The following is a 23985-nucleotide window of genomic DNA, read 5'->3' on the forward strand; positions in this document are numbered from 1 at the left end:
GATATACGGGGATCCAGATCAATCAGAACAAATCATGCCTGTTCCCCCTAGCCGCCTTGAGCGGAGAAGTGGCCAGAGAGCTTCCCAAACTAGCCTTGAAATGGGAACCCTCCTCCTTTAAGTACCTGGGCATTAGGGTGCACAGAGACCCCAAGACAGAGCACGCTCTGAATACAGTTAGGGCAAAGGAAGGACTGGCAAAATCAATGGAGTTCTGGAGCAGGCTGCCGCTATCGGTGGCGGGCAGAGTGGGCCTACTAAAAATGGTGGCGCTACCCAGACTTCTCTACTTCTTCACCAACGTACCATATAACATACCACGACAATTCTTCAATGAACTACATAAGCTGTGCAGGACATTTCTGGGGCAGGACGGAAGGCGCAGAGTCGCCCTGGAAACAATGCAGAGACCGTATGACAAAGGGGGTCTCAGGGTGCCTAACTTCGAACTGTATTACCTTGCTGGACAATTGAAGCACGTGATACAATGGATGGCTGACGAGGCCACAACAGACACTCGCCTGCTACGGCCAGGAGTCACGCAACTGCTACTCAGGGATCTGCTGTGGTCTGAACCTAGAACCAAACAACCTCACTCGCACCTGATCCTTCTAGGTATCCAGATATGGGAAAGGGCCTGCAAGGCCGCAATGCTCCCGAAGTCAAAGGATAATAAGAGACACTTGGGAACCTAGCGGCATCGCCACCCTGGGCGACTTGGTGGACGACCAAGGAATCTTAAATTTCGCCGAGCTACATGAAATCTCTGGAATCCACACGGGACAGTTCTTACTGCACAATGCAGTGGTCAAGAGACTAGCAGCTCGCTGGCCCACGATGGAGAACTTGAACACCAGACATGAAAGCATTGAGAGCCTGCTCGGGGCAGCGGACGGGGGCCACGAAACCTCCAGAATATATGATACTTTGCTAGACAGCGTCACCCAACAAAGCCTTATGTGTAAGGAAAAGTGGGAACAGGAATTTGGCCTACAGTTTGAAGACAAAGAGTGGGAGGCCATAATGGTATACCACAAGAAGGTATCCAGGAATGCCAGGTTCCAACTCATTCAATTCTACATTACGAACAGAGCGTACCTCACGCCAGACATCATTTCCAGATTTAGTGGAGCCGTGAGTACGGGATGCCCCAAATGCAACGAACCCCACGCAGTGATGACACATATGTTCTGGGGATGCCCCACCATACAGTCCTTCTGGGCTCAGGTCAAAGCCAAGGTGGCCGAGGCGAACATCACCCTGGAGGTCCAAACTCCAAAAGCATGTATCCTCGGCAGATACCCCAGAAGTAAGAAGAATAGACCACTCAATAAACTAAAAGACCTCATGTATATACTGGCAAGGAGATGCATTGCCATGAACTGGAAGCGCCCACAGGCCCCCTGCTTGTCAACATGGTGGGAAGACCTTCGCAAATGGACGAATGCCGAAACTGCGGCTTGGGAGATGGCCCAGAGCCGACAAAGACAGGACACCTCAGACGACCTACTACAATGGGTGGCGCTAATTGTTACATTGTTCAACCCTAATGCAGAAGGCTCCTCTGGCGACGACACAAATGACTCACAACAATCACAAAGCTGAAACTTGTGGTGTATTATGTTTTGGTCCGGACAGTTGGGAAAGGGGGAGGGAGGGAGGGTGGGGTGGGTGTAACTGTACTGTTGTATTGTTGAGTAACCACGTTATTGGTACAATGTAAACAATAAAAACAGATTTTAAAAAAAAAAAGTGGGAGGGAAACTGGGTGTAGAAGTCACTCCCATTAGACTGCCCTTTTCATTCATTTGCCCAATGAGTATGAAGTGGATGGTTTAGCTTGATGTTATTTTGGAACATTATCCAATCACATACACTGAACAATTAGGTTAGAGAAATTAAACCCTCTTTTAAAGGGAGAGGGTTTCCAATCTATAACAGGTCCAAACCCATAGATTCTGAAGACTGACATTGGCTTAAACACTCACTAGGATGGACTGATTGATGGACTAACAACAGCAGAAAGGAGAATTGAATAGATTGCTTTCCTTTTGGACTCATTTTGGATTTCTAGCAGCACACTGTAAAAAAAGGCCTACCTGGAGCTAAAGTCCCAGGCCTTCTTCAATGGAAAATACAGCAGACAGGGCCAATACAGAAAAGGGAAATGAGGTTGTGGTGGGAAGCTGACCCAATCTTGCTGACTGATGCCCACCTGGGGAATAGATCAAATCTCAGACCCTTTTTTATTTGTTAATGAGGGAAGGGGGTATTTAAAATGACTGGACATCCTGGTAAATTTATATTCTTTTCTGAAGCGTATGTGCTTCTAGAATTATAGATTTTATAGATTTGATGAAATATATATATATTTTTTTATTTGATTTAGCTGAAATCAATCAACTTTTCAAACTTACAAGTTAATACAAAGTAAAATCAATAAACAATTCAAACTTCAATAAACAATTCAAACTTCACATTGGGACCAACAATGTTGAAGGACAAAGAGGGACATGGGAGCAACTTAAAATTACATATATGCGTAAAATACACAAAAACACATATGCATGTGAAAACTTCTCAGGGGAAACCAAAAAAACGATTCATCCATGTTAAATAAAAGCCCATATCAAGTGGGAAACAAACATACATATATGGACTTGTAATATAACAATAACACATTTTAAAATTTTGATGAAATATATCTTATGGTAAATACTGAGAGATCTCTTGAGTCCTTCTCTGTTCAGTGTACAAGCACAGAAGAATTATCGTGGAAACTAAAAGGATATCTCACTGTGTAAACGTCTAGGAAAATAAATCATTCCCTGGTTATATCACCAAGCAGAGTTCTGTTACTGGCACTGAACCTCTCGAGAATCCGATAGAAAGGGCTATTAACTGCTACCCATTTCCCTACCTTTAATTTGTCAATTGAAAATGACAAATGTATACTTTTACACATGAATGCAATAGAAACACCACTGAAGGGAATCTAGCAAACATACATGCTAAACATAAATATTCCTTTTAGCATGCAATTTACATGCAGTAGTAGTAAGTAGCCTGTCCTTTAAATTGAGTTTCTGGAATGGTGTTTGACTGTTAATTCCAAAGAAGGAGAGGGATTTAAATAGACAGGGATGTTCTGATATAAATGTGTTTTTATCAAATGATAGCTTTATCCTTAACTAGCGGGCATTTTTCAATCCCTGGTGGATGTGTGCTCAGGCAAAAACAAATGTATATATGGTGATGTGTATTACAAAAGGCTCTATTCCTGTAAATTAATTGAGATGACTAGTGTATTCATAATTCTTCAGGGAAGTCAGCATTGCCATTGAAATTTCATAGATCAGTCATTTATGTATATTTAAGTTGATTCAATTATTTCTATTTTATTAATATATAGACCTTCGGTGAAACACTGTGTGTTTCTTGTCCCAAAAGAGGAAGTAGCCTGTATAGAATCAATATTTTTTAATTAAAAGAACTTTATTTAATAACACAAATTTTGAGTGGGTGGAAAATCCTCCTGAACTACTTGTTGCCCGATTTAGATATTCTACAGTTACTACTCATCCCTGTACTACTCATTTCATCACAACAATGTAGAAGAGGAATTACTGTAAGAGGCTCTTAGGGTCATCCAAAAAGGAAAAAGGGAGCGACAGGACTACCCCAGGATGCTCGTATCGGTCTGGATAATGAGAACCCATGGTAAGAGAACCCCAACCACCCACTTTTTCCACTGATATATTTCAGTTTTCTTTTAAGCACACTACTATCCTCCCCTTTCTAATAAAACCTTCTGTAAACTCCCCCCTTCCTCCTAATTGTCATTGTACCTCTCTTCCACTTGGAAAGGGCTGTCCACTCTAGGCAACCCCTTTTTCTGGAATCCATTTCCCTTCTCTTTTCCTTAAAATCAGATTTTTACTCTGCTGATTCTTTTTAAAAATATCTCTTTTGCATGCAGCATAGATCCTTGCCTCTTCTCATGACACTAAACAATATGTTATTCTTATTGTTTTTGTCTGCTGCTTCTATTTCTTCTCATGTTATTTCTGTCTCTGTTCTATCCTGGCTTTCATTTTAGCTCTCAAACAGCACTTATTGAGTTTCAGACTGGTGAATCTTTTTTCTCCCTACTCTTGTGTTTTGGGGTTTTCATAAGCCTTGGTCCTTAGTCTTTTACTATTTTCTCTATACATATTATTCCTCTCTCCGCTAATATTCTCTCATTTGGTTTTCATTGTTCATTTTTGGGCTGATGATTATCAGATCTTTTGCTCCTTGTTCCACTTTTTCTGATCAGCTTTGCAATTTTCTAACTGAACGGTTCACATCTGCTAAGTCTTGGACTGTGAGTCTCTTTCATCCTATGAAAAAAGGACCACGGCTAGATAGTCATCAGTGAGGGCTGTACACCCTTAAGACCACTAAGTTGTTACAATTTTGGGTTCTTTTTCTCTTCTAGTGTGCGTCATTAGGTACGTAGAATAATCAATTTGAATAATGTTTTTGTGGTCATTTTTATTGTGTCTGATTAATTTGCAGATGCCAATAGGCCAATGCATTTCAGACTCTTAGGTCCATCATCAGAGCAATAATCTATTGTATTTCTCCAACCAGAACAGAAATTGGTCATATAGACCACATCAATCAAATGTCGCCATGGGTTCACAAAGATTAAGGTTATATCAATCAAGGTGACTGCCATATTGCATGGGGACCGGCATAGGCGGTGGAGAAGAACATTGTCATAAAGATAAAGTCAACAGAAAAACATAAAAGTATAAATCGGACAGAAAACCACAAATGGGAATTCAATCATACAAGTGTGCAAACCAAAAAACAGTAACGATACAGAAAGCATAATGTAAAGAAACATGAAATTGAAAAAACATAATAATGAATGATGATGAATGACACAAAGTAAATATATCAAAAAACCATAATAAGGCCCCAGACAACACACAGAGAACATGTAAAGAGAAAATATGCAAAAAAACACTGTTAATATGCTGCATCAGGAATGTCCTTCATTGAAATTCAAACACTGGTGACACTAGCTTCTTAATGGAACAGTGGGCCTCATTACTAGTTTGGGGGTAGCCATGCTCTTAATAAGGGCATGGCTACCCCTAAACTCAGGTCTGGTTCCGGGTCCCGCAAAAGGGGACTTACCGGGCCATTCCGCCCTTGGAGGGCCCAGTAATTCCCTTTCGCGGGACCCGGAGCCGGTACGTCCCCATTCCCATTTGAGCCCCCATTTGGGGAGGATGGTAGCAGCGGTACCGTCCGCTGCTACCATCCTGGACTGCCCACGGGTGCCGCTCTGAATGCCTGGTCTGACCAGGCACCCAGAGTGGCACCTGTGAGCATGGCAACAAAGGCACCGGTAGCACTACCAGCATCGTTATTGCCTTACCGCAACAGTCGTAATGAGGCCCAGTGTGTCTGCAGCAATTAATCATTGAAGTAGCTCTGTGTTACTCTTAAGCGTACATTCTAATTGATCTACCATACCTTGTGTCACATGCAAGGCGATCAATCGTTCTTTATCAAGGGGCACGAAGGAACACAGTAGAAATAAATACTGCAGTGATCTGGTGAGTATGAGTGATGTGAAATGGGCTGTGCCTATCTACTTAGTCCTAGTTATTGTAAAGTAAGTGCACAAAACATTGTGTTAAAGGAAGCTCAAACCTGCATTAATTAAACTTGCAACCTCTATGATCACAGACACCTGCCCGAAGGCTGAAAGCAGTGGCGGCTGGCCAATAGGGGCGCTAGGGGCAGAATCCTACCGACATTCCAGGAGCCGAGTCCACCACTCACAATCATGTCCATGAGTGACATTAAAATCATGTCATTCATGGACATGGTGGCTGCACTAGTTGCACTTCGAATGTGCAGTGGGGAGTCCCAAGGAGCCATCCCATTGCACATGCGTAGTGCTGCTTGAGCTCAGGCGAGGCATAGAAAGCCAAGAAGCCCGGCTCAAACGGAGCCCTGGGGTCATTAACAAAGTAACGCTCTGAAGGCTTACTTTGCTCTTGACCCCACCCCCTATTCTGTCCCTCATACATGCTGGGGTGGGGTCGGAATGTATAGGACGCCAGCCCAGTCTGTGCAAGAGACTGGAGAGGGGGTGGGTTACTTCATGAGACACAATGATGCCACAAGCTGAGAGAGGGGCCAGGCCTTTAGTCCCAGCCTTGATCCTCCCCCCTGAGCTTGTGAATCTTGCTTTGCTGTCAGAGGAAGTCCCACCCCAATGGGGTGGTCCTTACTCTTGCAGGAACTCAAAAAACGAAAGTTACTCCCCTGGAGCAGAGCAGCAGAGGCCTGTCCAGAAGAACGATGTAATAGTGAGTGATTTTTCTTGTTTCATTTTAGCAATGCCTTTTCTAATTAGTTTGTCAGGCACACTCAGTCTTGTTCTGTGGGTGAATGATATCTAAAGTATCAATTCGGCATGGAGTGCAGAGTTGAAAAAATCAGTATCTGAAAATGTCTCTCACCTTTGATTTAAGTGCGAGAGCATTGTCAATAGTGGTACAGAGATTCCTTAGATGGAGGACGATATTGTTCATGGACAATATTATCAGGCTAGGACATAGTGGTGGCGGTAAAAGAAACATCAGTTTAGTTTTGGTAAGCCTGCTTTTTATTTTGCTTGAAGTAATCCTTGTGTTCACTTTTGCAAGGCGTGTTTTTATATCTGGAGGGGTTGTTGCTAGATTGTAACAGAGTTTAATATAGACGTTTGTTCCAGATGTTTCTGATGGATTTGTATAAGTTGGGTGTACAAGGATCTTTCAGCGATCCTTTACAGTTTCAGGATTCAGTGGTGAAAGGAGGTTGGAGAGGGCATCATTTGTGAGGTATTAGGGCGAACATCCTTTATTATTCAAATGATATTCGATTTGGAGGATCTTTTGAAATAGGTTACAATCAGATCACAGAGTTCTTCAGTTGGAATGGGGGTTGTATTGCAAGCTGTTAGGGTTCTGAATCTGGGATGATCATAAACATTTCTTTTGGATGTGTTGTACCAATTCTATGCCTTGGAAGTCGTATGCTTTCTTGGCAGTTGTTGATGATAGGCAATGTGTTTAATTCTTAGGGGCGATCCCGCCAAGTTGAAAATAATCCAGTTAAGAATGTTGTGGTTTCTCATTCAGTATAGGTGTTGGTCTATCTGTAGTGAAGGTTGGTTTGCGTGTTTCTGGCCTTCCCAATATAATGTCTGTTTGTATGTTTTTCCAGTGTCTGGTCGTGGTTGTGAGCCCTATGTATGATTCAGTGATAATGGTGTTTCTGTAAATATTTTGAATGGCATATATAAGTGGTCTCCCAAAGCACAGAGCGCTGGAGGGAGAACAAACACTACCTTTTGGTTGCAGAAGATTGCATCCAGAGTGTGTCAAATATGTGAGTGGGTCCCTTAACATTTTGTTTGAGGTGTAGTGCAGTAATATTTTCCGCAAGAGATTTTGTGGCAGGGTTTCCTTTTTCTCAAACCAGATATTGAAGTCCAAGAGTATGGCTCGAAATTGGCGATACACAGACAGTTTGGTAGCTCTATTTGGGTGAGCACATCAGGAGGAATTTGCAGATGAAGGTTGTTAGTGATCTTCTGAGTTGAGGGATTAGGATTCCTTTACAGTCGCTGGCTGACTGATCTGAAGCAGTGCAATGTCTCAAATCTACTCCATACTCTTTTGGTGTTGTCTTTCATTGGTGCATCATCCACAGAAGCTAAGTGTCCTAAATCATGAAACCAGTCATCAAAGGGGTTTTTCCCAAGCATTTCAATTTCTAAATCTGACCCTTTAACACAACCGTATGTGCTTTATGAATAAGCTCATTCAACGCAGTCACAGCTAAGATATTGATGAATGGTAATGTGAGAGTGCTTCGGTGGCTGACTTAGGTTAGTTATTAGACTCAGCCTACTAAACATTCATCCCAGGAGTATCCATAAAACCAATCACAAACTGTCAGGATATGTCTTTAAATTCTCAGATCTTTGATTCAAAATCAACAATGGTTATTTCACTGTAAACCTAATGTTTTGCTGACTAATTGTCAAGCTAGGATTTGCAATACTGTTAATAATTCTTGACCACTGTGCACCATCTATTGTAATGGCCAAATCGCTTTCCTGGGATGCCTAATCAACTGGTCATTATCTTGTTCAATGAGACCCTTGAGTATCCTGGGTATGCGTGCCTAAGGTTGGCGACCGACTGTCTCCTGTATATTATGAGAAGCTATTGGGTAGAAAAACAATCATTGCTTGGTTTCTCTACATAGGATCACATATTTGTGATTTAACATCCTAAACCTCAGAGTACCTAAGTGTGGGCAGAATTGATGCCTGGACACCCTTTTCCATCTACACCAGAAGGCATTCCATCACTGGAAGCCCATGGTAGACCAAAATAACCGAGCAATACAGTTTTACAGTACAAAAGGAGAAAATGTCTTCCAAGATCGCTAAAAAGTCATCTTGCTCTACCACTGCCTGATAGGGATCAGAATCCTGTTGAGCATATAGCTAACCTAGGCCTTCCATGTAGAGTCGAGGGACCAAGAGCTACTAGGTGCCCAGGAATTCTTAATGAATATGGAAGCGGATTCTGAAATGTCTTTGGGTGCCCATCAATCCCCAACACCAGCAACTCCATGAGAATAAGACTGCTGTTCAACAATAATGGGTGATGTTCTCCCACTGGACCCATCAGATGGTCAGCAAAGGATGGTCATAGCTTTGCACTATATATGGCCAGTTCTAGTGCTATTAGAAACCAACCCTGGGAAAGCCAAAATGGAGCGATGTGAGCAAATGTTGCCCCTTCAACAGTCCCTGTAATAGGATGCAAAGAACCAATATGAATGGAGGGAATACATACAGAGGACGTTAAGGCCATTCCTGTATGAAGGTGTCCACTGCGTGAGGCGTTTTATCAGGTCTCCATCAGCAGAATCCCCAGGGGCAGGCGGCTGAGAGGCATTGGAGAGAGATCTAATGGGAACATATACAAAATTCTTGTAATTCCTGAAAATATGCCTCTTTAGGTGCCAATCCACTGGATCCCCACAATGCCCAGATCACCAGTCTGCAACATTGTTGTAGGATCCCGGATTGAATTCTGCCTGAATCTTTACCTGTCTGGGAAGGCAGAACTCCCGTATGTCTTTTGCTAGGCCCATCAGTTGCCTTGATCTGGTTCCCCTTCACTTGTTGATGTAAAATAGGATGCAAAGAACCAATATGAATGGAGGGAATACATACAGAGGACGTTAAGGCCATTCCTGTACGAAGGTGTCCACTGCGTGTGGCGTTTTATCAGGTCTCCATCTGCCCCAGGGGCAGGCAGCTGAGAGGCATTGCAAAGAGATCTAATGGGAACATATACAAAATTCTTGTAATTCCTGAAAATATGCCTCTTTAGGTGCCAATCCACTGGATCCCCACAATGCCCAGATCACCAGTCTGCAACATTGTTGTAGGAGCACGGTGTTCAGGCTGTTAGAATGCATGTTCAGATCCCAGCCCCTCCCAAATGATTTTGATTGTGGGAAATATACTAATATGTGGGAAATACACATGAGGGGACACAGGGGGGAGGAGGGATACTTGCAGGTATAGGTGAATGGCACTGAGCATGTTTACTATAGGGCTTTAAAAGGTAAAAAAACAACAAGCTTCAAAGAATGCTAGTCGAATGCATTGTATGCGCACGACATACACATCGAAAGGATCTTTGGCACCATATTCGAAGGTAGGCCTGAATCCTTGCAAGCTGTGTTAAAGCATGAAATAACGAGGCTTCATGGTTCAATGTTCCCCCACCCGGGGCGAATTAGGGAACACAAACACACACACACACATACATCTTGTTCGAGCTTTGAGAAATTAGATAGGAATGTGAGCGGCCAAACACGAGTAAGGTCTGCGGCCAGCTGTGAAAGACAAACCCATGGGAGCCAGGGCAGAGGTCTTGAGCTGCCAAAATGCAAGCAGATACTTAGGACATTAACACTCCCCAGGATAATGGCCATCCCATTAGAACTGCTGGATGCCCTTGAGCAAAACTCCTAAATCCTTCAGTATTCAGACTGATTAGTGGGACTTGCAGGAAACCCAGGGCTACCCCTTGGGAGGGGTAGCTGATAAAGGGGAAGCAGAAGACAACGAAGTCTAAGATTTGTATCAGGAGAGCAAAGGATGATGCTAACTCTTGGAAGATCTCGGCGAGGAGATATGACGAGGGTGCGTGTTTGTCTGGGATGAGAAAAGGATGCTTTATTCACAAGAACCAGACTGACCTCAAAGTTATCCACTGAGCTCATTTTGACAGCCTGGTGCACATCACGTGATTAGGTCCTAGGGCAGGGCAGTGTTTTTAGAAACCTAACTAATCATTTTCAGTGATGCAAGGTGAAGAGATCATCACCCACGAGTGAAGACGTTGGTGTCAGAGAAGATGTGACCAATAAACTAGAGGACTATATTTGATTACTAGTATATAAATAGACGGCAGCCAATGAGGGTGGGGGATAAACACTGTATATTGTATGTGTCAAAAATGACGATTTTTGCACTTATAAGGTGCTGCTTGCTTTGAAGAAGAGATAGAGCTCTATGGCAAATAAAGCTCTTGTTCTCACAAAAGGGCGCACCAAGCCTTTTTCCCTAGAGGGTTGTTATTTCTTGGTCTCGTTGTCGAGAGGTTACTTTACAGGGAATTGCAGCAATGTTACTGTTCTAAGGATATGTTCTTGAAGAATAAGCCCAACAGAGGGCTTACAAGTGGTCACTATGGTCCCAGATATTAGACCAGGGGGACATGGCCTCTTAACAGTACCTTATTCTTGTCTTGAGAAGCATCAAGCTAGGCCTTTTGACACTTTTTACCATGGTTGACCCGGTTTCAAGATGATATGAGTCACATTGATCCAGTGGAAATCTGACGTGAAGTCGGCATCGGGACTGGGGTCTATGTGGTTCGAGACGGTGCTCGAAACAATACGGTTCAGTGGGTCTAACAGGTTCAAGTCGTGATGAAATGATGGTTCCACTGGTTTGAGTCAGCAAGTGACAAGATGACTTCTAGTGGTTTGAGTCAGTGTTTGAGTCAGGTCAAGACAAGGTCCTGTTAGATTGTGCAGTGCTCAAAGATGCAGAAAGTCGATGCGTCCACAGCTCTTGTCAGAATTCGAGTTTAGGCGGCAAAGAGCACTACTGTTGAGAGGTGGCATCAAAAAGGTTTGAAGATACAGTCAGTAGTTTGATGATGCAAAAGAGTGCCAAAAGCAGCAATGCGGGTCCTGCAATGGCTCACCAGCATTGAGCACAGTTGAATTAGCTTGAACATGGCTCGAAGTGGCAAACCAGTATTTCAGTTTGCTTTGGTATCCTCAGGATGCTGTGAGCTCAAATCCAGGGGCTCTAGGAGAAGGTGAGTCCTTCTTACTATGCACTCCCTGTCCAGAGACCTTGTCTGAAACCTTTCAGGGGTTCCTTCACCTGCACGGAGGAGCCTTGTTCTAGTGTAACACGCAGAGTGGCAGGACTTGGACCAGAGCAGTTCACCGCCAATATTCACCAGTTTTCTCATAAAGACACAACCTCACAGGGGATTGGACAAAAACAAGCCTCCTGAGAGGGGGCAATCCCTGTTGCTGTAACAAGTGACCCTCGCCTTCATGCATTATACCCAGTGTGCCTAGTCCTGCAGGAAATGGTGGGCAGAGGAAGGAAAGGATCCCCAACAGAAAACCAAGTTGTTGGAAGTTCGTCTTGGGTCCACCCTGTCTTCTCTGGCTACTTTAACTCTGCCCTCTTACCAAGCCTGCTGATTCCAAAGGCCCTTTGTTGTGCAACAGAGCCATCTCTAAAGCGAACCGCTTCAGTATCTCCTTTGCCTTGAGCATTGGCAAGAGTGAGCAACTTCAAATCCCCAATAAATCATAATGCTCTTTCCACCCAGGCACTCATCAGATCCAGATCCAGAAGTTTCTTTGTGAACGAAGCCTCTTCCACAAGGTCCATTATTAACAACACGGCATCAACCGCATTTTTGTAAGCGGTCCATGCAAGAAGCCCAGGTCTTATCAACACCCCTCGCTATATATGCTTACCATAGCGAGAATAGAAAATAGACATTTTCGGGTCCACACTAGGAATGTTGTTTCAAGCTTATAAAAGGCTGGGGGCAATCTCTTTTCATCTTCTTCCTAGAATTGTTATTCAACTTTTTCCTCAAAAGATTCGGTGCAAACCTCTCCACATGTGGGAAGAGAAACAGATCAGCTGAATTTGGCTGTGTGAGATCAAAATAATTAAACAAAGGTCAGCCTCAGGGTCCTGAACCCCAAGGTGAACTAGGGTGCCGACCGACCAATGCCAGTCCTCACTCAGGCAGGTTGGGAACCCTCAAAGACTGCGCCTTTGAGGGCTCATAATCCATGTCCAAGGAATGAGGCTATTTAAACAAGGAGATACCACAGGCTCACCTGCCATTTGACTGACTAACATAAATAACCCGGCTTTGGCTGCCAAATCAGACACCTTCCTGTTTTGCCACCCTTTTGCCCAACTTAAGCAGCCTTCTAACCTTTTTCGCTTTGCAGTTGGTGAGCAGGTGCAAGTGAAGCTATATCATGTGGTCTAAGCCCTGCCCACCTGTCAATCACTGCTTAGTGTTGGTGCCTTCTTGTTTTGCCGCCCTTTTTCCCTACTTAAGACACTCTCCAGCCTGTTTTCCTTTGCAGGTAGTGAGCAGGTGCATTTGGATCAGGTAATGTGGCCTAAGCCCCACCCACCTTCTCAGCCGTACCTCTTCCTTTCTGCTCTTTATTTTATTTTATTTTATTGGACATTTGGATTTGTTCTATACACAAGTGTTTCCAGCAGGCGCTACAAGACAAGAAGGTGGGGAGGGGGAACATGGGATATCATACGAAAAAACAGCAACAAGAAAAAAGAGACGCTTATGTTGGCCTTGTGGTAATCCTACCGTGCAAGTGCTTGAGGAAAAGTGCCGCGGTGGGGGGGTAAAGTAAGAAGTGCAAGAGAAAGGGAACCCCCAAGGGCAAGTGCTGGCAAAGGATGCTGGGAAGGACTGGTAGGGGGGTGGTCTAGTCCCTGTATAACTCAGAGGGAACCAGGCCCCAGGCATAGTGGCAGGTAGAGAGCTTAGCAAAGGAAGGGGAGGAGGAAGGAAGCGGAGAAAAGGAAGGTCTTCAGAAGTTTCAGCAACTTAAGAAGATCTGGCTCAAGTCTGATGGGTAGAGGGAGGATGTTCTAGAGGGAGGTGCCAGCCGAGGAGTGAGATCTACCTCCCACTCTCTGCTTGGAGAAACATCTGACCCGCAGAGAGTTGGAACCAGAGCACCAAAGGATTCTGGCTGGGTGGTATTTAGGGATGGAAAGCTGGATGTAGAGAGGTCCCTGGCCCAAGACAGACTTGTGGATCATGCAGAATGTTTTGAATTTGATCCATCCTTGCAGTTACTGGGAGCCAGTGGAGAGACTTTAGGGCTGGAGCGATGCATTCCATGGGCTTGAGGCCAAGGATAAGTCTTGCAGCCCTATTCTGGATTAGTTGGAAGGGGCGAAGGAAGGAAAGAGGAAGGTTGAGGAAGAGGCTTTTACAGTGATCAAGTTTAGAGAGAACCAGGGCTCTGCAGACATTGAGCTTCTGGGGGAAGGTGAGGAAAGGTAAAGTGCCTCTAAGGAGTAGGAGCTGAAAGTTAGACTTCTTGGCAATGTCCAAAATGTGTGGAGAGAAGGAGAGAGAGGAGTCAAAGATGATCCCAAGATTTTTTACCACACAAGTGGGTGAGTTGTGGGGACCCAACAAGTCAGGCCAGAGAGTGAAGAGAAGCTGGGAGCAGGTGTCCCAATGAGAAGGATCAAAGTCTGGCTGGCATTGAGGCAGAGATCATTGGCAGAGCACCATGCCTGAACAGCAGTCAGGTAGTCAGGTATAAAGCAGGATGAGGAGGAGAGAGTTGTGGGTCGTCTGCGTAACACTGGAAGTGAGGAAAATAGGTTGAAATCATCTGGTCCAAAGGGGCGAGGTAGATGTTGAAAAACCATTGCGATAGGATAGAGCCCTGAGGGACGCCACAAGTAGAGAGTGAGGTGGAAGACAGAAACTGACCCATTTAAACTTGGGAGGGTCTGTTAGAGAGGAAAGCGGTAAGCTACACCAGTGCCCTGTCCATGATACCTAGGGTATCACGTAGACGGTTTATGAGGATGGAGTAGCTGACAGTGTCAAGGTCAGAGGAAAGATCGAGGAGGGTCAGCACAGATGGAGAGTTTGAGACCAGATTGGAGACATGGTATTCACGGATATTCAGCAGAGCGGTTTCAGTGCCTCTGGCTGCCCTGAAACCAGACTGGTGGTCATGGAGGCAGCCAGCCATTTTGGTCTGGGACATTTGTGGGATGACCGGCTTCTCCATGACTTTGCCCAAGAGAGGGGTGATAGAGATAGGTTAATAGTTAACCAGACAAGAGGGGACAGCAGGGGTCTCCTTTTTAGGAGAGGTTGCACAAGGGAGTGCTTGAGAGGTTGAGGGAAAGAACATGTGGCAAAATAGTGGTTGCCGAGGTCAGCAAATCAGGTGCGAGAATGTCTATATTGTCCTTGATGGTTCTGGAGGAGCAGAGAAGCACCTGTTTAGAGACTTTCATAGAGTGGACAATTCTAGAGATCTCATCTGGTGCAATGGGAGAGAGGGAGGAGAGTATGGGGGAGAGGGGAGTCAGAAGAGATGGAATGAGTACGGGTGTGGGAAGAGGGAGCAGATGACGGAGAGGACAGGATGTCAAGAGTTTTGGAGGAAAAGTGGGAGGCCAATGCATAGCATAAGGCCGTGAGGGGAGAGGAAAGATGAGACTGCATGAGGATTGGCAAGTTCTTTGCAAATTTTAAAGGATCAGCCATGTTGTTTGTGGAGCAGATGGAGAGTCGGTATTGCCTTTGGAGTAGGCGGCAGGCCAGTTCGTCTAGGGATGAGCTAGATGTCTGCCACTTCTGCTATGCCGCTTTGCACTTTCGTTTCAAAACGGCCAAGTTTGAGCCATACCAAGAATTGCATTTGGGGACAGCTTCGTGCAAATCCCCATGACTGGGGCAAGGATGTCCAGGGCGTTAGTGATAGAGAGATGGAGGTTAGTTAGGAGAGAATCAGGGGAGAATCCAAAGTAGGGGATGGGGGAGGGATGAAGGAGGAAGCAAAGGCAGCAACTGACACACACGTCATCAGTAGCATGACGGAGAAGGAGATTGGCAGTGTGGGAGACGGAGACTGGGTATAGGGGACGCCAAGGAAGGAGGAGAAGAGGGAGTGGTCAGACCAGGATAGAGAGTTACTGAGGGGGTTGGAGAGAGGAATGTCTGATGCTATCAGATCATCCAAGGTGGGCCCTGTGGAGTGGATAGGGCGAGAGGGAGGGATAGTGAGGGAAGAGAGTTGCAGAGGGCACGGAAGAGAGAGGTGAACACATCATGAAAGTTGAGATGAATGTTGAAGTCCACAAGGAATAAAAGTTTGGGGAAGGAGGAAAGAAGAGGGGTGGAGAGGTCTGCCTATTCTTAGAGGAAAAGGGAGGAAGGAGCAGGGGGTCCGTAGATGGCAACAAGAGTAACAGAGAAAGAAGGGGAAATAGACAGCCTGCAGACTAGACTTTCAAAGGAAGAGTAGCATTGAGTGGGGATGATGGTGGCAGAAACCCAATCTGGGAAGATCAGAGCCACTCCACCACCAGACAGAGAGGGTCTGGGGTTGGATATGCTCTTATAGCCATCAGGAAGAAGAGTGTCAAAAGCAGTGACAGAGCTGGCCTTGAACCAAGTCTTATTAAGGGTGAGGACGCCAAGGTCAAGGTATTCAAGGAGTCGACAGATGTCAGAGCAGTGTTTAATGCCAGAGCGAGAGTGGAGTGTAGCTAAGTGAAGCTGATGAACCCCTTTGAAAGATTTGTGAGAGGGGAACAAGGCTGCGGTGCAACCTCGGGGAGGAGGGGATGGGGTGGATGAGGGAAGGAGGGGAGGAAGGCGAGGGTGGAAAGTTGAAGAGGGAAGGAAGACACCTGTCCAGAAGGAGAAGGTTGGGCTGAGAGCCCTGGGCCATGATAGTGCCATTGTAATAGACATTAATGGTGAATTTGTAAAAACCAAAGTGATCCAAGAGCACTTCACATCTTGTGCTGCCGGTAATGGTTGAGAAGGAGAAAAGGAAGAGGACAGAGACCATATGAGGGGTCGATAGGTTAGTTGAAGGAACAGTCAGTGATAGCTTGACTGGAGGAAGCATTTATGTAGGTGTCTGTGATGGTGTCAACTCCGAGAACCTCTCGCTCTTCAGACCCCCACTCCTCCTCACCTGAGTCTTCTGTTGAGGATTTCTTCTTCAGTCCTTTCTTCTTTGGAGTCTTCTTTTTTGTGAAGAGATAGGGTCGTCCCTGGAAAGAAGCCACCCTGGGACCCTAAGTAAACAGGGAAGCAGGGGAACCCCTTCTGGAACACGCCGATGGAGAGGAAAAAAGCTATGCTCAAAAAACCCTCTCCGGATATTAGTTGACTGGTTGAGATGGAAGAGTTCGTAATTGTTGAAGGAAGTATGCAAAGTTCTTTATGGTCGTATCACCGGAAGCAGAACTCTTCTGGGATCGACCCAAGATGTGTAGGGCCGTGGAATAGGTTAGTATATCCAAAGGAGGCAGGCGATTCCAGGATCTTTCGTGGAATGGCAGCAGAATAGCGTGGCCAGACAGACAGGAAAGTAAACAGCAGGAAAGAAAGAAAGGCAGAACGAGCGGGAAAGCAAAGGAAAGAGGTAAGAAAGAAGGAGAAAGAAAGCCTTAAGAAAACAAATGCTAGGAGCGTAGAAGGAAAGGGAATAGCTAAAATAACAAACCGGGAACCACACAGGGAGAGAGAGCCGAAAGATAGAGCGCGCCGTTCCGTGCCTTGATACCGGGTTCCTAGCGGCAGGCGAACAGCGCGCAAAACTCAAGCGAAAAACGAATCAGCAAAAGGGAAAGCCAAAAACACAAAGAAGGAGAAAATCCAAGACTGAGGAAAAATTACAGCGGGCAGACAGCGTAAGCGGAAAAACACTTAGGAGATACGAGTGAGTGAAAGCACCCGAAGCGGAATGCGAAGGGTTGCAACGCACTGGGAAATTGGTGGGCGGGACTAAATACCGGAAGAAAAACACCAGAGAAAGAAACTAGACTGGTGAATCAGGAAGTATAGAAAGGCTAGTGGATCCATTCAATGGCAGTGGAGCTTCCACTTACTCCATACTTGCCATGATGGAGTGCGTTGATAGCGCATGACAGATGGGCAGACCAGGGTTGGATCTTTGAAATGCCTTTTTTAGTTTCTTCCTTCCAGACTTTGTGAGAGAAGGAGGAAAGGAAATGGAGAAACAGTTTGAGAAAATAAGGGTGACTAAGAGCACCATGGGAGGATGGAACTGGAAGGGGGTTGGTCAGTGGAGGCAGGGATACAGCCAGAGTCACTATGCAGCAATAGAATCGCACCAGCTAAGCAGACACAAAACAATAGGTCTGGTGCAGGTGCTAAGGTGTGTTGACACAAAGACAGGAATTTTAAAAGTAAATGATTCTCAAACAAAGCACTCTAAACACATAAAATGAAAATGGCTGCACAGTTGTAAGGACACCTAAATAAATTGTTTTGCTAAAGGTCACACTAAAACACAAAACGAAAATGGCTGCACAGTTGTATGGTATACTCTGAAAGACATTTTTGACTAGACAGGCACTCAGAGGCATGATAAATAAGGTCATGATATTGATTGGTGCTATACAGAAGCAAATAGAAAGGTAGTACAGAAAGGAGCACGCCACAGTATCTGCAGGGATAGTGTCATGGAAAGAAGAAGAGGGCATGCCTCATGGTTGCTTAACAGGACTGGTGGATGCTCCTTGGGAGTCCTTTAGGGCAGAGAGGTCCAGCAGGAGATTGTAGGGAGAGGTGCCCCATGCTCTGACGGACTCAGACAGGGGCCTTAGTACTGGGCCATAGAATGGAGGCTGGCTTAGCATGCCGGCACCCTGAGTGAATGTTAAAGACCCTGCTGGCCAATCACAGGGGATGCAGGCCTGGCTGGTCAGGCAGTGCACTGATGCAGATCGTGTCGGCCATGATGGAAAGGAAGCCCACACTATGAGGAGCAGCAGCCCCACCAGGGCTAGCAGGATGTTATGTGCACGAAATTTCACCAGGATGTACAGCCTGATTTAAAGGGCAACAGGCCTCACTCTGTGAAATTTTCTGATTTTTATTTCAATTTTCGATTTTTTCCCCAAAATAAACACCAGCATCGAGGCTTACCTGTGCTGCTGGGATGCCATCTGAGGCTGTGTGGAGCTTTGAAGAAAGGTCTCCAGGCCATAAGGCGTGCTGACATGGCTTCTGCCCCTTCAAGTGCATCTCTCGCCCAGTCATCCGAAGTGAAGGGCAGACAGAGAAAAGAGTAAATCCTGTTTGGACTGGGAGGACCCAGGGCCCGAACCCCTGCTCAGACAACAGGTAAGCACGGGCCGACATGTTTTCTCCCTGCATCCCACTGGCCATCCCCACCATCACCAGGCAACATCAATGTCAATGACATTGCCCCTTCTCTAAGGCATGGAATCCGCAATTCAGCAACCTCACTCAAATCAGCCTCAAGATCATCAGCATTACAACATGGAAGTTGATGCTCGCCAACGTCTGCTCAGCTATCACCCATGCAGCAGACATTGCCGACCTCATCACTACACACAACCTTGATGCCATCTTCATCACTGAGACCTGGCGGATACCCACCTCCACCCACATCTGAGACGTCCTTGTCTCTGATGACCACAGCAACCAACACAGAGACCAGCCAAGCAAGACAGACAGAGGACTTGCAGTCATCCACAAGAGCTTGTGGCCCTGCACCAGACTTGATGTCGACAACATTGGCCCCTTCAATGCCCTCCCCTGCCACTTCCAGCTCTTCCCGACAGACACAGTAACCTTCCATCTCATCTACAGACAGTGACTTTTAACATCCTGCAAACCACCCCAGTCAAGCATTCCCATCATAGATAGAATTGTAGACATTAGCATGACTCGCATGTAGATAGAATTTTGGAAACCAGCATGCATCACACCTAGATAGAGCTGTGAAGATAATCTTGCCTCAAATCTAGATATAATTGTGAAGATTAGCATGCGTGACATCTAGATAGAATTGCGAAAATTACCATTACTTGCATCTAGATAGAAATTTGGAGATTAGTATGCATCACATCTAGATAGAATTGTGGAGATAAGCATGCGTGACATCTAGATAGAATTGCGAAGATTACCATTACTTGCATCTAGATAGAAATTTGGAGATTAGTATGCATCACATCTAGATAGAATTGTGGAGATTAGCATGACTCGCATCTAGATAGAATTTTGGAGATTAGCATGCATCACATCTAAATAGAATTTGGGAAATTAGCAAGCATCACATGTAGATAGAAGTGTGAAGATTATCATGTGTCACATCTTGATAGAATTGTGGGAATTAGCATGAATCGCATCTAGACAGAATTTTGGCGATAGACATTTGGAGACAACCACAGACAGTCATTCATACCATTATGATCACTCTCCTCTTTAGATCAACAAACAATAGACTGCAGCTACACCCCTCGATCAATTCGGCCTAGCTGGACACATACCTATATCAATCATAAAACACCTCAACAGCCTGGTAGAACGCAGCTATACTCCATGAAAAAAATCGGGTTAGCGGCACACATATTCTCCTACACATGACTCACGGCAGCGAGAATGCAGACTCGAAAACCACCTTCCTTGCTGAGCACATTACACTGATCTCTCACATCCACTGCACCACACTTAGTATTAGAATGCAGTCAACCTGTGAAATCCACCCTGGTTGCTCACAAACTAAGTGTACCCAAGCACTATATGCTACACTAATCTTTCAAGGATACAGACTGCAGTCCCCAAGGGCGTTCAACCAACAGCGCTTTGAGATTATACGAATGGTAGATAAAGCGCTATATTAATGCACTACAACATAACATAACATAACATAACATAACATAACAGAAACCCATCAGACAAACCTTCAGCTCCTTCAAGAACTTTCCGGTGGTAGCCTTCATGAAAGACCTTGCCAACCTCCACCTCACATGGACTGAACACCCCCAACAGAACTGAGACTCTCTACTGGAAGCACTGAACGCCACCCTCTCAGCCTCCATCAACCGACACGCGCCTCTGAAACAACACACCTGCAAACCGAAACCGTCAGCGCCCTAGTACAGCACCACATCAGCAAAACAACAACAGAAAACCTGCCTCTGCTCCAGGACCACATCCGACCTGGCGCTCCTCAAGGAATACTAAACCAATCAACACAGCCAAGGCCTCCAACTATCAGAACACTATAGCATAAGAGGAAAATAAAGGCAGAGCCCTCTGCAAAGCAGACAAGCACTCTGTCAACCTGCTACCTAACCCTGCCTTGCCACACCCCATCAAAAAGTCCACCGCCATCAACACCTTCTTCATTGACAAAATCAGCAAGATTTGCCAGCACATAGACACCAGCTCTGCATCCACAGACCCACCTCACATCCCTACTCGCAAAATGTCAACACCCTGGACAACATTCAAGACACTCTCTACAGAGGACCTGGTAGAAACCCTGGCCGCCCTCAAAGCAACATCGTATACAGATGACACCCTCCCAGCATCCATCCTTAAGACCATCTCCTTCGCTACCTGGAGATAATCAACAGCTCCTAACTCACCTTCCCATCGACCCTGAAGGCAGGACAAATCCTCCCTCTACTAAAGAAACCCACTCTGGATCCCGACAACCTAGGTAACTATCACTCATTGTCCCTTCCTAGGCAAAATCATCAAGAAAGTGGTAGCCACACAACTTCAGCAACACATCAACACCAACAATCTCCTCCAAACCTAACAATCCTGTTTCAGACCCAGAGGTAGCATGGAGACGGCAACCAATCAGGTGGTCGACGACGCCCTCAACATCCTTGAAGATGGCCACCCCTGCCTCCTGATTCTACTCCACCTCTCCACCGCTTTCAACACAGTAGACCAGCAGGCGCTCATGGGCACCCTACTAATGCACATGGGGATCAGCAAACTCTTCCTACACTGGTTCAAGTGCTACCTCCCAATCAACAGCAGTTTGTTGAGATGGACTCCTCTACGCAGGGTTCATCCTCTCCCGAGTGATTTTCAGTCTATACATGGAGACACTAGGAGCCCTCCTAGCCACACACAACATTCGCATCCATAAATACACCGATGACACATAGTAATACCTCAAGATCGACTCCATCAAGGGCATCCAGAGGCTCAAAACCTGCCTCTTGCTGATAGAGTCTTGGATGTCCAGTGCATACTTGCAGCTCAACCCCTCCAAGACCGAATTCCTACTCCTCACCAACAACACTGAACACCCAGACATACAGACCTGGTTATCAACCACGAACCCTGAAGGCATTATAGCTGAGCTCACCTCCTGCGTCAAGTCCTCAAGTTCCACATCGACAAACACCTCTCCTTCAAGACACAGATAGCTAAGAAATGATATGATATGATATGATAGTTTATATAGCGCCTATACACAATGTGTTTCAAAGCGCTTCAAGGCAAGGGAGATAACAAGGTAAAAAACAATGACATTCTTACAGGCCATGAACAGTAAGGATGTGAAATTAACTATCGTACTCGGCCTGACGACATTTCAGCTAAAACATAGATAAAGAAGGGAGGGGGAGAGTGGGAAGGAAATGGAAACAGACAGGCGACTACCGTACTAGGCCTGACAACATTTCTGGTAGAACCGGAAAAAAAACAAGAGGTGAGGGAGAGGGGTGCAGAAAGGTAGGGGAGGAACAAAACAAGTGACTATCATATTAGGCCTGACGACATTTCAGATAGTGCTGGAGGGAGGTGGGGAGGAAAGAACCAGTAAGGGGAGGGAGGAGGAGACAGACGAGGTTGCTATCATACTAGGTCCAGGGACAATTCTGATAGAGTAAGTGCATAGAAGAAAGTAAGGGGAGGAGATAGGAAAAGGGAGAAGGGAAAGGAGGAGAGAACAGAGAGTTAGCAGTCAAAAGAGTGGAGAAGCAAGAGGGGAGAGTGAATACAATTGCAGAAGTCAGTAGTAACACAATGTTGCAAGCCAGGATACAAGATGAAGATGGGAACAGCATCATTCAGGGCCACCATGAGTACAAGATGCAAAAGAAGTTCAGCATGAGAGTTGAGAAAGGGCGACGCACCGTGAATGAATGAAGTCCATAAAAGTAAAATCCAGCATTGGCCACAAGACGGTGATGGTGAAACCAGAATGTATCAGGACAGACTCCTGCAGAAGTAGGCTGGAGTGGCGTGAGGGGGGAGCAGGGCAGAAGAAATACCATAATAATATTTATAATGCCACCTCATCCAATGGATTCCTCACTACGGGGCCCCGTGGACTCCTTTATTCTTGTAAATAGAACATTCAAACACAGAGGGGATCTGTCACAGTGCTAGGGACAGAGCTGTGCTGTGTGCTCCCTTCCCCCGCCCTCTGGCTACTTTCAAATCCTGGTGCACACCCGTGGTGATCCCATAGTAGTGAAAGGATATTAAGCAGTGGGTGCTCTGTGAGGTGCCCTTTGTCCCTCGGGTATCAAAACGTGCTTCCACCACTTGAGGAGATCAAAGTAAATAGAATATTGCCATAAAATTTGATCCTGATTTTTTTCAAATTAGAAAGTACTGAAATGCTCACAATTAAAACAGAATTGGTCCTGCTACAAAATCTGATGGAACCACATTATATTATAAACACACAGATGAATTTTCGTTTCTGCACTTACCTGTCTGAAACTGCCAGCCGTGTTGCAGTGTTAGCCCCCATAGCAGATTGCCAGTATTATTCAATCCCAGAATTTCAAAATATTTAGCCGTGTGCTTTATTAAAATTTTATACAACCCCATCCGATGTGTATACAGCCAAGGGTTAATGATTGTTTGGTTATCTTGCTTTGGGAATTCCGCAATCTCTGCAGGGCATTCGTCCCAGTGCAATGGATACCCATTGGCAGAAGCAGGGCCTGCAGCTTCCGCAGAGCTCATGTGTATGAGAGCAGTGCAGAGTGCCAGCTTGAGGACATCAGTTGCCACGGGCTGCCAGACCATGGTGGACCCTCGACTCCGAGTCAATGCTGCACTGCTGGAGAGGGTGCCTTGAAATAGATGCAGGAACTGCCCTCTGACTCAGGACCTGGCAGTGCATCATTTTCCAAAACGTGTTTCGCAAGAGCCGGTGTGTGCCTAGGTCGATGAGGCAAGCAGTGTTAGAAGTGTTACAAAACAAGAAGTGGGACTATGACCCCGCTGGGGGACAGACTAGGCAGGAAGGGAGCAACGTGCAACACATTTTTCAAGGGTTGCAGTCATGCTGGTTGACAGCCGATTGAGTTGAAACAGATTTCATTTTAGCTGTAACTGCTCTCGGGCGGTAAAGTGGGGAAGTGTGCTTTAACTTCACAAAGAACATTTCCAGTATGGTGAAAATGGTTGAGAAAAGTAGTGGAACTGTTAACAGTAAAAAAATAAAAGTAGTGGAACACCGCTCCAGACCGTTCCCACTCACTTCGACCACTAGAGGCAAGTTTGTTTAAAGCTCTCTTAAAAGTTTTATCATGTATGCTAAATAAACATGCATTCAATGAACACTGTTGGGTTATGTTACAGAAACGTTTCAGCAATGAGAGTTCAAATTTGCACTCGGGCAAATATTGCCCTTTTTCAAGTATCTATGTTACATTACATTTTTGCAAATCGACAATGTTTGCCCATGCAAATACACTGCAAAGTAGAGTTG

General features: G+C 45.5%; 1 protein-coding gene across 1 annotated transcript in view; it reads right to left on the bottom strand.

The window, feature by feature from the left end:
- The window catches only part of C4QH6orf58 (chromosome 4q C6orf58 homolog), a 369601-nt gene extending 346234 nt beyond the window's left edge, over positions 1-23367 (bottom strand). Inside the window, exon 1 of the mRNA XM_069607496.1 lies at positions 22976-23367. Within this exon, the coding sequence (XP_069463597.1) occupies positions 22976-23297 (322 nt within the window). The 5' untranslated portion in view covers positions 23298-23367. The remainder of the gene's footprint in view (positions 1-22975) is intronic.
- Between the last annotated feature and the right edge of the window lie 618 nt (positions 23368-23985).

Source organism: Ambystoma mexicanum, chromosome 4q (genome assembly GCF_040938575.1).
Source record: "Ambystoma mexicanum isolate Mex_15411 chromosome 4q, UKY_AmexF1_1, whole genome shotgun sequence".
In the NCBI taxonomy this organism is placed as follows: domain Eukaryota; kingdom Metazoa; phylum Chordata; class Amphibia; order Caudata; family Ambystomatidae; genus Ambystoma; species Ambystoma mexicanum.